At 38.4% G+C, this 15,427-nt stretch overlaps 1 protein-coding gene across 2 annotated transcripts in view; it reads right to left on the bottom strand.

Annotated features, from left to right (window-relative positions):
• The window catches only part of LOC117408987 (GRB2-associated-binding protein 1-like), an 87,129-nt gene extending 82,945 nt beyond the window's left edge, over window positions 1–4,184 (bottom strand). The window contains exon 1 of one of the 2 annotated variants that reach the window (XM_034014477.3): window positions 3,312–4,184. In XM_034014477.3, the coding sequence (XP_033870368.1) occupies window positions 3,312–3,383 (72 nt within the window). In that variant the 5' untranslated portion in view covers window positions 3,384–4,184. The remainder of the gene's footprint in view (window positions 1–3,311) is intronic. The other variant, XM_034014478.3, reaches the window with a different exon arrangement.
• Between the last annotated feature and the right edge of the window lie 11,243 nt (window positions 4,185–15,427).

The following is a 15,427-nucleotide window of genomic DNA, read 5'->3' as shown; positions in this document are numbered from 1 at the left end:
GAGGATGTCTCTCGGAGAAACATACTTTGTGACAGACCCTCTCCAGGCCTCGGTACTTCAGAAGGAAGTGGCCGCCTTGCTCTGCAAGTGAGCCATTCGTCTCGTAGACCCCACCTCCCACGGAGAGGGATACTCTTTCAGGAAACCACGGTTAATGTAAGTAACCTAACATTTTCTTTACAAACACTCCTGTAACTGTAGGCATTCAGCAAATGGGGCCTGGTACTTAAGGTGCATCTAGTGCAGTTATAGGAAGTGAGTACATAGAGTGATAGAAGATAGTATCACACAGATTTCTCTTGCAAAATGAAATATTACCCAATAACTCTGAAAAACTGAGACAAAAACATTTTGCGTTAACTGGACTACGTCCAGCCTGAACAACTGAATTTCAACAGCAGTACTGCCTTTAAAGGCAGCAGCCAACCAATTATAAGTTATAACTTATAAGGCTGTACGGTGTATTATTTGGGGCATGCTCACAGTTATTCATTAGAACAACCTTTTCCTTAAAGTGACCTTTGCACTAATCTCATTACTTCCCATTGCTGCCTCTGTTCTACAGATCAGATTAGAAAGAAGTGTGCAGCAAAATAAAATGGAACTGGAGACAGTTCAGTGTTGGGGTGCAATTCATCACTTAATATGAAAGAAGAAATATAAAAACTACCACAAATCAACAATATTACATACACAGGAGGCAGCAGCAGTCAGCTGTGAGAATGTTACACAGGTTTACGTGGGGAAAATTCAGGAGTGGAAAATTTCACTTGGCTACATTTTTCAAATACTGCTGCATTATAAACTGTGCGTGCCTCCTGATGATACAGTATGTTCAAAACAAATGCCTTTATGTAGCAGAATATGCACTGACAAATCTCAGCTGGGGAATAAAAATTTAAAAATGAATTAAAAAAAAACACTTTCAGATGAGTTAATAATCAATAATATAAACGCATAATCCTGTTGAAATATGCTTGCAATTGCTCTGTTTACTCATTGTACCCCAACTGAGATTCTCCCTTTCAGTGCATGTACTGCTTCTACCTTTCTTTTTTTGGAGCCAACGCACAAAGATCACATCGTAATGTGTTGAGTTCAAACCGGTATTGGGTCGTAATTCCTTTTGCTATCCATGAGCCAAACTGCCCCCCCTCCCCCCTTCCCCAAATACAGTGGTGAGGGAGCACTGTGCAGACTCACGGGAGCACTGCAACACTATGTGCACTGGAGACCAAATCAGATGAATTATACTATGGGTGGCTTGTGAAGGTCTGATTAGGGAAATGTTTAGGGGGGCTGATCTGAAATGAAAAGTACTTGTATGCTTATAAAGTGGATATAGTACTACTGCCATATGCATTGCTGCATAACTGCATATCAAATACTGTACCCATTCTGTACCAAACTGGAGTTCTTCATCACAATTATAAACTAAATCTACAGTCATCTAGATTAAAGAACAGACAGGCTAGGGAATCCATCAGATATTATGGATCATAACTTATAATACATAAGCACATCGCATGAGTTATTTTCTTAACAAGCTAATGTATTACAGTGCTAACATTTCACTTCCTGTAGCCAGGTACAAACTAAACAGGAAATAAAGTCTTGGAATTTATCAGGTTCTTAAAATTAAAAGCGGAACTTCATCATTTTCAAAACACAGTAAAGGTAAATTATTACTTTACAATATGTTTTGGAATAGGCTTAATTTTGCTTTAGTTTTAAATCTTGTGTAACAAGATCAGTATTGAGGAAGTGGTAAAAATAAAAAATGGTTTTCAAGAGAGTATATTCCTGCACACTAAGTTGTTTTTAATATTTCAAGAAGAGTCAAGTGTACCAATAAGGGAAGTGAATCACTGCAATGAAACTTAACTACTGACAAGCTTGCTTTCAACTGCAGCTTACACACTAGTGCAATGAAAAGAGCTCCTATAACAACATTCCATTTCAGCAATCAAAATCAAATGGCTATACACCCCTTTGGCTAAGCCACCAGATGTTAAATGCATATGGTATTCTTTAAAAATTGATAAAATAAATTAAAGCCTATTGTATAAAACAAACGGTATTAGCACAGTAAATAATTATCAGTTCTCTTTAACAAATTTCAAGTAATATTTTAAAATAAATATGTTATACCTTATTTTATCTTCAAAAGGTATTATTGCAAAGGTACTGTGCAATACAATTCAAAGGGAGAAAAAAAGTGTTTGTGTGCACCCTAAGGCTAGCTCAGTATGCACACCTGAAAGCAAGCTCTTTTGCTATATTACCACCTGAGCGACTGACTGAGGGAAATGGTACTCTGGTGCATCTATGGATGGCAAAACATGTGTCCTGGCATATGTGGCCGGTTTCTGTGATTTGGATTACTGTAGCGGGTATGATGCTTTTCACAACTGGGACACCTGTGAGCCACGGCGATGGAGACTTTCTAAAAGTGGGGCGCCTATTTAAAAACAAAGATATACAACATATTTGGGTTTAAAACGCTGTTTTCTGCACGCTGACATTTCCAGGCGAGATTTGTGATACTCCTCACCTCATTGAGTCTTACCGTTAATTCAAAGGCGGGTAGCCTTAATGTGCTTTAATTCAAGTTCTTAATTTGTCCCTGTATGTGCCTGTGTTCGGTGCTTATATAGTTAAAACTTAAGCCTTCATGGTTTCCCAAACAAACACACACCGGTTGTAAAATTGAAAACAAAAATACAGTACAGCATCGTAATGCATTTCTCCTTAACTACAGTACAGTTCAACCTCTTAAGAAACGTCTCAAGGACTGCACATTTACCACATTAGTAACTCTTCCACTCACTAATTTATTTAAAACATATTTTAAAAAATACAAACATGTATAGGATCGACTTTGTTGTCCACCTTTAACTGAAATGTATTCGTTGCCTTGTTGAACAGCCGAGATATGGCAGCAGCACTGTTATACGTCGGAATGATTTACGCCGTGTTTAAAACGCACATTCCTACATAGAAAACAACTACAGTCTGTTTATTTGTAAACAGTACATCGGTTGTGATTATACAGCATTAACAATGCAACTAAATGTCACAATACAAAAATAAACTCGTTGTTACGTTGGGAGCAACATTTATGACAACAGGCACAAAGAGTAAAAGACAAACACCACAAAGAAGGGTAAGTATGTTTAGCCAGGATTCCAGCTGACTTCGCAATAACCTGACAAACTAAATCTTTAGTTTTCGCTTAGAAGCAAATATTAGAAGTTTGCACTCCAAAAAAAAGAATATGTATGTTAGACCTCCAGATAGTTTTTACTTACGTAACGTCTCAACTTTTTCTCAGGCGGAGACTTTCTCAACCAGCCCGAATACATGACATCTCCTCCGCTCATGTTCTCGCTGTTTTTTCTTTGAGTGGACTCGTTTTTTGTTTGTGTTCAACAAAAAGCAAATATATATATATATATATATATATATATATATATATATATATATATAGCTGCAAACCAGTAAATTTACGTCAAGTGTCTATCGACATTGAAGTACACAGAATATAATTTGTCTCTATCTGGACTGCGATGGTAGGCTACAGACAGAGATACCGACACTCCTCCTTTCCAGCGCAGTAGTTTCACTCCAAAATGGAATAATAATTAATTTCACGCAAAGTCGATACAATCACTTTTGCCAACGCTAGAGCCGATTGTAAACTTCATTTTTCACTTTTCTTGCGTGAGCAGTTCGGTGTGTTTTTGGTTCTTTCTCTCTTGGGGATCGTCTTTCTCCAGGAATTACTTGTTACTGTTTTCTCTTTCCAAACAAACTGCAAGCAATCAAACTCGCCAAGTTTAAAATCCAGGGTGCAGGTTGTTTGTGTCTTCTCTCAGAATAATAATAAAACCCACTCTTCCAAGACCTTTCTACTTGCGGTAGTTGTTTTCAGTTCACTGCTTGCCTTGTGTAGTTGGATTTCACCTGGAATTTTCGATTTCTCCCGACCTTCCTCACAGTTTTCAGTCTCTTTTTTTCTCCCAGTTGGTCGACGATTGACAGCCCGAACGGTTTATTCGCTCACTGAAGCCAGGCTTTCCTTAAACCAGCCTCCGAGGGGGGGTAGGGGGCCGAGAGACACACAATGAATCGCCCAACTGCGCAACATGATGGGATATGTAGTTCTTCAGGATTCTGTGAAGTAAGAGGCTCTGGCGAAGTTTGCATAGTTAGCTAGCTACTCATGCACTCTGGGTACAGATATCCTGGTGGTGGATTACATTATTAGGGAATAATGTCGACTTTCCCCCCCTCAGGATGGTGAAACTACAATAACCAGAATGCAAAATTCTTCTGGATGGAGCACACTAAGTCTTAAGTTATGGAGAGCGATACTTTTAAAAAAAAGTATTTGGTAGAAGGAAGATAATCTGTATATGATCCACTACGACTTCTACTACACATATTTATTACTACATACAGTACATTATTAAAGCCTCCCAGTAAATTAGTAAAAAGTGATCATGTTAACCTTAACCCTAACCTGTACGTCAAGTTAATTAATTACGAAGGTAAAATTCATACCCATCATCAAATACATGGCCACCACCACCAGATACATTTTCTTTACTTCTCAACTTTCAACTGAAATATAACTCAATTGTAAATAATAAAAAAATAACATGCAATGTTATCACAGTTGCACAAAAAATAAAATGCCAACATTCAAGGCAGATGTGAAAGATCAAGTTTCCAAGGGCAAGAGATTCCCAAATTATCCTTTATAAAGTGCTTTATATAAAAGCATTGTGAAACCAAACATAGGCAAGTGTTGATAAGACCAGCAAGGTATGGTAAACATATTAATAAACATGGGAAACCATGGGAAACTAATGATAAATGCGCTATAGAACCACAACTACAAAAATGTAAGCAAAGTGAATAGTCACAGCAGACTGTTTTTTAATGAAGTGTGTGTGGCAGAATGTAGGAACAAACATGGGACATTATTCATTTGAAATGTGGTTACTGTACCGTGTAATGTATATGAGATTATTTCAGCTATACAAATAGATTTTCTTTTTAAAATGGTTACTGTTAGTAGTGTTACATCGATAATGCTAAGGATCTCTGTATAAAACTTAACAGTTACCATATTGCAAATTGTTTTGTACAAATTATTTTATTTCACAAAATAAGCACTGCTGTACTTTATTTAAACTACCTGTATATTGTCAAAATCTCTTGTAATACAATTATTTAACTGTTAGGTGTTAGATTTGACACAGTTATTTGCTTTTTCCAAGACAACTAGCTAACTACCCTTAGCCTTATACTGTACATAGCACAATGTAACAGCATTATCAGTTTGAAACCAAATATTTGTAGAAACAGTTTAATGTAATTTCATATCCTATAACATGCTCACTATAAAACAATGTCATATTGTAACCGAAGATATGTCATGTACAGTAATTGAAGACATAAAATGCAAAACTGTTACACACCAGAGCACAATGTTCTAAACTTAATTTGCTTCTCTTAGAGGAAAAGAGAAACTTGCATCAGCTTCTCTTCTCATTACATTTATAAATGGACATCTGCCAAGTGAGCTTTCTAAGAGCTTCACTTGCCAGGAGAGCACTTATAATTTAAGGTCATCACCATCTACAGCTTTTTCCTATTCTGGAATAATACACTATATATGTTGTCAGTAATTACTTTGCACACAATGGAATCGTCTGCCTCAGTAGATTAAAATATGGAAATCTGTAAATGCTTTTAAGAATAAGTTGAGTCAATACTTAAACAACAGACCTGTATTTGATTGCATTCCCTTGAATGTACACTTTAATGTACGCTGAGATGAAATCTGCCTGTGGCTTGTGGCCCATGGGGGGTTCTTAAAATCAAGAACATATTCTGAAATGGTCTTTTTCCCAAAACTCAATTTTTTCATATACTGCACACTCTGTTCCTTTTAAAACTACAGGGAATAGTGCATACCCCCATCAATCTGGACAAAACCTGTTTGGCACTGCATGAGCATTGTATTGAATGTTTTGTTGTATAAATCCAATATTCTGATCATTTATAAATCAAGAGCAATCCTCTGCAAGTTTAATTGCTGGCACCTAGTGGTTAATATTAATTGGGTTAATTCCAGAGATTAAAACAATTGAACAGTATATGTTTGAATTTGTGGCTACTATCCCATGCGGAGAGAGGCAAAAGAAAAAAGCTTATCATGTGAATGCAAAATGTGTAAAATATTCATTTGAATAAACATTGCAGTGCTAGATACATCTTTATTTGTTGTCTGGTTCTGAGCAGACATCTGTGATATGGCTGCAGGTTAAGGGGTTAAACACCACAGGAAAAATAATGTATCTAAAACATGAAATAGAAGCAGTGTCAAAAATGCAATTCAGTGTAAAATGATCTAATAGTAAGTACCATAATCAGTAGATATTGTGCACAGCTTTTACATGTACATTATAGAACATATTTGTAACTTCTAAGGTTACAATACAAATATCGCCACTGCTGATATGTTTTACTCTTTTCGCTAAAGGTGTAATTTTATATATATATATGGGAAGGGGATTTTACTGATAATATCTGATTTTTTTTAAATACAATTAAACATATCATTTTATTCTTACTGGCCAATATTACGTATATGATTCTCAGTCCCAAACATTTTTTTTTTTTAAAAGCTTTTTCTTTACTGTTTCAGCTTAGGGCATCTTCACTGCCCCAAACTTTTAAGGGCCACTCAGAAATGTGTATATTAATGAGGGGCATACAGCCTCACACTAATTTCCAGTACAGTATTTAGAATCAATGGCAGTCTTGTATTAGTGTCTGTGGTTATCACACGCCAAATCAACATATGTAACAATTATAATTAGGGATGTACCTAATCTGCGATTTTGGGAAATTGAGGGGTCACCACAAAATTCACCTCTTTAGGGGCCAATGCATACCGGACTACTTTTTATTCCTTTGCCGTCCTGTGTGCATTGCACTTAGGCAAATAAAATAAATAAAAAAACATCCTTAGACAAATAACATTTAAAAAAAAGACTCCAAACCGGTTAACTTTCTTGTTTACTGTTCACAAGCCAACGATGTTTAAAACAGTCTATCAGTGCATCTGTACTGGCTTTTCTGTGACCTGTACTATACAGTAGGAGGTGGGACAAAGTCAGTGTTGCATTGTTGTGGTATACAGATAGATAATCCCTAAGTTTCCTTAGTTTACGTTTAGGGTTAAAGTTGTGATTTTAACATGATCTCTTTAAGAGCTCCAATGGCTGAGGGGTCATGGGTCACAGGATTATCATGTCTGTGCTAGTTAGATCGGAGTCAGGCAGACGTGCGTAGGGTGTTGGCAGCACTGTGTAGTAGGTCCAATTCCTGGCTTAATAAAGCTACGCTATATTTACATTACTGAGTCAGTGCACAATTAATAAACTTACATTTGGCCCTCAAGGATTTTAAAATAAATAAATAAATGAATAAATAACAGTACACAGCTTGAAGAAAAATGCCAGTATTTGGAAGCATCAGTGAGTACGATGAAGACCGTGACTGGACAGAGTACGTGGAACAGCTGGGACACTATTTCACAGCAAAAGACGGAGATAAATAGCACTCTATATTTCTAACTGTTTGTGGTCCAAAAACGTACGCTCTTATCAAGAGTACCTATAATATGGTTTCTTCCTAGGATGATGAACGCCACACAGCGTGAACTCCTGGTCTCTGTGTTGCTTGGTCATGAGGAATAAACTGAACTCTTACCCAGAGATCACTGGTATAATCTTTTTCGGCGCCAAAGCCCATGTCACTTCCTCCATCAATCATTGTCCAAATTTTGAAAACAGGAACAGTAAAGAAAAGATGCGGAAGGGGGTGGGATATAGGTGTGTGGAGTTCATCATCCTACGAAGAAACCATATTACAGGTAATCTTCGTCTTCTTACCAAAGCATTTAAGGCAATAGAGTGGTTGGTAGAAGTTAGTAGAGGAAGACACAGAATACCTAGCGTAAAGTAGGCTGAAAATAAGACTTATTAAAGTTGTAACACTAATAAAGTCTCAGAGGAGGCCCAGGTAGCAGCGTGGCAGATGTCCTGTATTGGGCATATTTTAGTTTTGCCCCTATATTAACCCTACCTTATCCCATGGTTTTGAAGGATACTGAAGATGGTTTCCTTCCAAAGCTGCAACAGAACTTGATGCAGGATGAGATGCATATAAAATTTGTCTGTTTGGAGACAGTTCTGCCCAGGTTTTGTGATCCCTCTACTGAGATCACACTCACTAGAAATGCAGTGACATTTTTCTTTCCTGTAGCCAGGGTCTGAACTGTGGTAACCAAAATACTATTGTATTTTGAGCCTTTTATTATGCGTTTTCCACGTATGAAAAAAAAAAAACATACTTGGCACGAATATCAAATTCCACTAACAATACATATTCTGTATATTGAAACAGGTCGCCAACATTTCTGGAGAAAAATTGGTTTTATGGGTGTGATTTGCCAAATATTTTGGTCGCACATATTTATGGCTTTACAGTAGTTAAATATCGGCTGAGGCTCCCCTGAGGCACGATGCGTTTCCTTGGGGTCTTAGGTGGTAGCCCCACCAAACACTCTAGCCACCCTATGGTGGGACCTACAGAGTGACATTCCCAGCCAGGTAGCATGTTGGAGATTGCAGCAATGTGAACATTGATGGAGGGTAGGTAGAATCCCTGTGAAACAGGTAGCTGAGGTATGATAATAAATGTACATAGAAAGACTCCAAGTCGTGCACAATTTTGGATCACACCCGAGAATGACTTCTTTCCATTCTTCTGTATAATCAGAAACCTGAAAGTCTCTGCCACTTTAATTTGAAATGTGTTTATTTATTTTTCTTGACCAAGTAGGTTTTGTAGCTCTTTAGCAGTTGCCCTTCAGTCTTCAGGCAGCTAACATCAACCGCAAAGTATTGTGGACAACGTCGTCCTGTTCTGGACAGCAGATCGCTGCTACACTGTAGGCCCAGAGCACCGCTTCCGCTATTTCCAGGATCTCAGAAATCCAAAACTTGTAGGCCCAGTGAGGAGCTAAGAACAAGACTGGTTCCCTCACAATTTACTATCCAAATATAGTTGGCCTAATGTCAGGGACTAGTATGCCTACATATGCAAGTCGACAAAGAAATGAACTGGATTGTGTGCCATGGCTGATCCCCGATGAAAACTGGAGCAATTAAAGTGGTAGATGGCATTCCTCAGTAGTGAGAGAGAAACAAAAATACTCTTGTAAACTAGTAGTTGAATAGGCCCTGTGGCACATCTGGTGGATCTGTTACTCATGGGGTATCCTCTGTGCCGAGTAGATCTGGGATGCTATTGCTGAGTCCAGCAAGTAGTTTGTCTGGATTGTGGTGCTTATTGATTGAAGTATGCTCTTGTTTTATCTGGGCAAATGGTTTTCAGCGCACGGCAGATTGCTGGAAGTCAGGATGATCTTAGTGAAGGTGTTAGTTGTGGTCACTACCTCTCCGATGAGTCTGCTCCTTGAAAGTTGCCACCTTATAGCTCCCAAAGAAGCTTGATGTTGAGGAAAACTGGGAAGATATAGTTAAAAGAAAAAAGTGACACCCCTATGCGTGTCACCTGTGGTTTTGTTTCTTACCAAGGAGCTTACTGCTGCCAGTGTCCAGAGACTGCTGAAATAATTGTGTTGTTGGCCTGTCCTCTTTCTAGAAGAGGCTTGACAGCTGATAGCTTGCAACCATCCTGTCCTATGTGAAATACACTCTAAGATACACTCTTCCTGCAATTGTGTAGAATTGGATTCACGGAAATGCCGAGAATATGCTGTGGAGAAGCGATATTTCCCTGTAGACCAATAAGTCTCCATCCTGGAAGACAAAAGTAACGGGTCTTCTTACTGGGCACCGTGGTTTTGCCCTCCCTTCTCTTATTCTTTTTTCTTTTTTTTTAAAGAGAGAGAGGCTTGTCCTCAAAATATGTCTGTATGTCTATGCCTTGTGAATGTACATCTATACTTCGTGAATACTTCGTGAAATGGTAGGTCCTGATGGAGAACAGAGATATTTCTGTACTCTCCTCCTTGTAGGGTAGCCGGGTCAATTCCAGTTCCAGGACCATAGGGGTGAATGTATATTTTGCCCGGTTTGTAGAAAGTAGGGTAGAGGTACAAATATCAGGAAGTAAACTTACCTATTTTGTTATTATGGCCATAGAAAGATCCCCATCATTGGCCCCACTAGAAGTGTCTTTCCTTCCAAAGGGAAGTAGAATCGCAAATGCCTAAAAGGCAATTGTTTGTTAAGGATCCCACACTGGGGAAAGCACCTCTCACAGGTGCAGAGCAGTATACTGAGCTGTCACACCTCCCTCCTATCGAACAGGGGATCCTTCATACTAGTGCATCTGATAACAACTCCTATTGTGCTGTTCTTCATCAGAAGCTGTGACATTAGTGTCAAATGTATAACATGTAAACTTTAGGTAAAATACTTGCAGTCTGGTGTATGGCTAGTATATACTAGTTGGTGCAGATGTCTGCCCGGCCGCAGACAGCCTTCCCCCAAGCTTGTATTGATATTAGGTGACCTACCTTATAGCTGTTAACATATCTGCATGTGGAGATGGTGCAATCTTCTCCAGATAGGTGTCAATTCGCCCTCAGGTGGTGTAGCCAGAAATAACTTCAATTTTGGCTGTTAAGTAGAACTTACACTTTAAGATGTTAAGGAAAACATCCTCATATGTTTAGATCTGGCTATTGAAATTGAGAGGATGAAATCCTTCTTAAAACAGTATAAGCATATCTGTATGCAATGATGTTATTATTATATGTTATTATTATTATTATTTCACATGGCAGGGACCTTAACAAGTTAAAAGTTATAGGCAATATATATGTTTGGCCATTAAAGTTGAGAGGATGAAAATCCCTTCTAAACAGCATCAGCATATCTGTATGAAATGATTTAACAATATTTTATTATTATTATTTCATATGGCAGATGCCTTAACAAAGCGACTTTATAGGGTTTTAGATCAAATCTATGTTTGGCTATTGTAGTTAAGAGAGGATGAAATCCTTCTTTAAACAGCATCAGCATATCTGTATGAAATGATTTAACAATATTTTATCATTATTATTTCATCTGGCAGGCACTCTCACAAGGTGACTTACCAGAGTACAAGGCAAATCTCTAGCAGGTTAGGTCTCCAGTCTGCCTTCTAAATATTTTATTTATTTACTGGTACAAGATCCATACTCACCTATTTGGGTCTGGAACCTGTTTAAGTCTGGGCCCTTATGTTGCGAGAGGTTAAACCTTGTCATCCCAGCATCAGCATACGTATTCAGGCGATTTTTCCATATAGCCTGTTGTGTCTCCAGACCACCTCGTAAAAAGGGGAACCCTTTAGAGGTTTTCGAATCCTCTGCATCATTAGATGCTTCAGGAATCGTCCCATCAGGACTCAGTATATGACGTTCAGGAGAGGGTGAAACCCTCCCACAGAGTCAGCATTGGTACATACACAATGGTGTATTTGAGCATGGCCTCGTCCGGACAGGAGTCAGTGATGTCACCCAGACCGGCTGCTGCATGCAGAGAGTACAGCTGATCGCCCTTTACTGTGTTTGTTGTTGTGCCACTGTTGTCAAGTTACCGGCTACCGTACCTGTGAATAGAAAAAAACCTTCATACCTTAACCCACTGGAAGCAGCCGCTGATCAGTGTAGGCAGGACATTTTTATTTATTTTTTCCTCCTCCCGAGGATGCTTACTGAACCACTACCACAGGGGAAGATGGCGGCACCCTTGTCAGAGATTTGAAATAGCCAGTAAAACTATTTGCCATCTGGTCTTGCAGTTCTTGTCTTGTGTTTAAGAAGGATGACCATCTTTTTATGGTCATGCTGGAACCCTGGAGCCCTTCTCTTCTCTTCTGTGCCGGTGATCTATCTATTTCTTGTAACTTTTTTCCTCATCCGCAAAAGCAAAACTTTTGCTACAAAAGATTTTCCCTAAAATACTTTGTGGAAAATATTCAAAGGTCTTGCGAATTTTCTCATCTTTCTCGCAACTCTGCTTGCGTTGCGAATGCGTAAAATCACGAGTAAAATCTTAAAGAGTTGGAGAAACTGCAATTATCTCACTACTGCAGAACTTAATAAATTAACATGAATTAACACAGGAAATCAACCTCAACTCTCTCTCGAGGTATATAACCATCACAACGTTTTGCAAAATGAAGACGCATTATTTGGGATTGACAAGGCATACCCCCAGCGCCTCTTCAACTATGAAAGTTAAAAATATCATGAAATGTTTTGCTCTCAAATGCGTTTTCTTACAATTCTCAACACAGTTTTATCCATTCTGCAAGTTCTTGCGTGCGCTGAACAGAGACAGTCAACTGACAGGGACATTTAATTACTTTACCATTTACGTGCCATAAAGATGACACTGGCTGCAAAAGAAGTACTGCGAATCTATTGTTTTTTTATACATAAATGATTTGAAAAACTTACTTGATTTGAAAAACGTCTTGAACGATACAAGCAAATTCCTACCCTACGTGGTTTGATTGAAGCTTCAAAATGAAAGCTGAACATTAATTTCAATAAACAACAAGTTTTTAATAAAAACTAATATTGTAGCCTACTTCACTAAAGTGAAAACTGGCTTCTGTTATTTTTAAGTACCACTGCTTCCGATTATACTACTGCTTAATAACAGGAACACCATTTTATTTAGGGTTAGTGTTGAACTTAAACGTGTTCATGCCTGCTTGTAGCCCTACCCCCACGCAGGAACATTGCCTGCTAACTTCCCCTATTCAAAAAAATATATAAAAACAATATAACGGTCTGGTTCTCTCTTTCCTTTTTTCAATGAATATCATTTAATTAATAGAGAATAAAAACAAACCAAGCTAACAACTATCTAATCTAAACAGAAATGTATTTATTTATTTATTTTTTTTTTTTTTGCAATCTCTACAAACTGCGGGTTCTGTTGCATTCACAGCGCTGATAATGTTAGACATAGCTAGATATTATTACAGCGCAGACCATGGGTCAAACCAATGTTTGTGTAGGGTGCGTGTATCCTAATTTTTTTTTTTTTTTTTTTATCAATGTTGGCCTTCTGGAGTCATCTGAATGTCTTTCTGCTTTTTATTTCATTTTAAAGCGTTTAAATACCAAACCATAACAAAACATAGAGGGTGGAACTGCCCACTCTGCATTACTGCTTTGCATATATGATGTACAACACGTGATTATAGAATTTAACACTAGTATGTACAATACTCATAAACTTGTTATGATTTTGAATGTGCGGTTCTTAAGAACGGTATTATTGTCATTGCTCGTGCCCCGTCACCTCTTTCTTTACAAATTAAACACTGGTAATTTGTATTGCTTAAAATAAACCACAAATAAATTAAATGTTTGAGTTGGAAATCAATCTAAATGTTATTATGTCTAATCAAAGTATAAATCAACTAAGGACTTCTTCAAGGAATGTTATACATTGTCTGTATATTCTGCCCACATAATATTTCCAAAGCTTTTGACACATGAGTCCCACATAAATGATTAATTCTCAAAGTGAGCGGAGTAGGGATTCAAGGAAATGCATGCACATGGATCAGGGAGTGGTTAACATGTAGAAAACAGAAAGTACTGATTAGAAGAGAAACCTCAAAATGGAGCGAGGTAACCAGTGGAGTACCACAGGGATCAGTATTAGGTCCTCTGCTATTCCTAATCTACATTAATGACTTAGATTCTGGTATAGTAAGCAAACTTGTTAAATTTGCGGACGACACAAAAATAGGAGGAATGGCAAACACTGTTGCAGCAGCAAAGGTCATTCAAAATGACAGCATTCAGAACTGGGCAGACACATGGCAAATTACATTTAATAGAGAAAAGTGTAAGGTACTGCACGCAGGCAATAAAAATGTGCATTATAAATATCATATGGGAGATACTGAAAATGAAGAAGGAATCTATGAAAAGGACCTAGGAGTTTATGTTGACTCAGAAATGTCTTCAAATGAAACAGGGTGAGTGGAAAATTACATGTTACCACTGTGGAAATGTTCACGCTGCCAAAGACTGTACATTTAAAGAAGTTTTCTGTTATAACTGTAACAAGGGCCATATTGCAAAAGTGTGTCGCAGAAAAATTCAGCCACGTCGCCAGAACGTTGTATTACAGCCAAAGATGTCTAAATCTACTCTTATCCTAAAAGAGGGGGTAGACGAAGAGGAAGCAGAGGGTGTGTACAGTATGAACAAAGTAAAAGCCGAAAAAATGGACCCAATTCATCTAACTGAAAGCTGTAGGAAAATAACTGGAAGTGGAAGTCGATACAGGGACCCCATTCTCAGTTATCAGTGACAGCACATACAGAGCCATGTGGAATGGCAAGCAAGTACCACTGCTTAGAAAATCTGCAATCAAGCGGAGAATAAATGAAAGTGATAGGCATCATTTCAGTGAAAGCATAGTATAACCAGCAATCATACACGTTACCGCTATTGATAGTCAAGGGTAATGGACCTAGTTTGTTAGGACACAACAGGCTGGATTGGTCTAACTTATATCACGTTAGAACCAGCACTGTGGACATTTTAAACAAATATGTGGTCGTATTTAAAGACAAACTGTGAACCTTAAGAGGAACCAAGACTGTCAATGAAGTGGACAGAAACATCAAGCCCACATTCTTCAAAGCCAGCATGGTACCGTACGTACTAAAAGAGAAAGGAAGCGCTGAACTTGAGAGGCTGGAAGAAGCCAGCATCATCAAACTGTTCAGTTCTCAAGATGGGCTGCACCTGTTGTGCCAATTGTGAAGACAGATGGCTCAATACAGACGGTTAACCAGGTTTCCAGACTGGATGCTTCACGAAGCTAGACTTGAGCCCTGCTTATCAGTAGCTGCTCCTGAAGGACAGCTCCAAAGTACACTTAACCATCAACACTCACAAGGGCTTGTTCCGCTACAACAGGTTGCCTTTTTGGAGTGTCGTCGGCTCCTTGAATATTCCAGCACATGCTAGAGAGCTTATTAGCAGGCTTGCCTCACGTTTTAGTGTTGATGATTTTTTTATTACTAGCCCTGACCAGTTGACGCACATTCAAGTACTTGAAGTATTGAGAAGACTGGCAGAGGCAGTATTGAGGGTAACAAAGCAGAAGTGCTCCTTCTTAGCTCTAGCAGTGCAATATTTGGCATACAAGATTAATGCAGACGGCATACACCCTTCAGAAGATGAGGTTCGCTGCATTGCAGAAGCTCTGGCGCCCAAGAATACCACGGAGTTGAAGTCTTTCCTAGGAATAGTTAACTACTACCATCATTTCTTGCCAAACCT

This window comes from Acipenser ruthenus, chromosome 2 (genome assembly GCF_902713425.1).
Source record: "Acipenser ruthenus chromosome 2, fAciRut3.2 maternal haplotype, whole genome shotgun sequence".
NCBI lineage: Eukaryota > Metazoa > Chordata > Actinopteri > Acipenseriformes > Acipenseridae > Acipenser > Acipenser ruthenus.
Note: the sequence above shows the minus strand (reverse complement) of the source record. Positions and strands in the feature narration are given on the sequence as shown.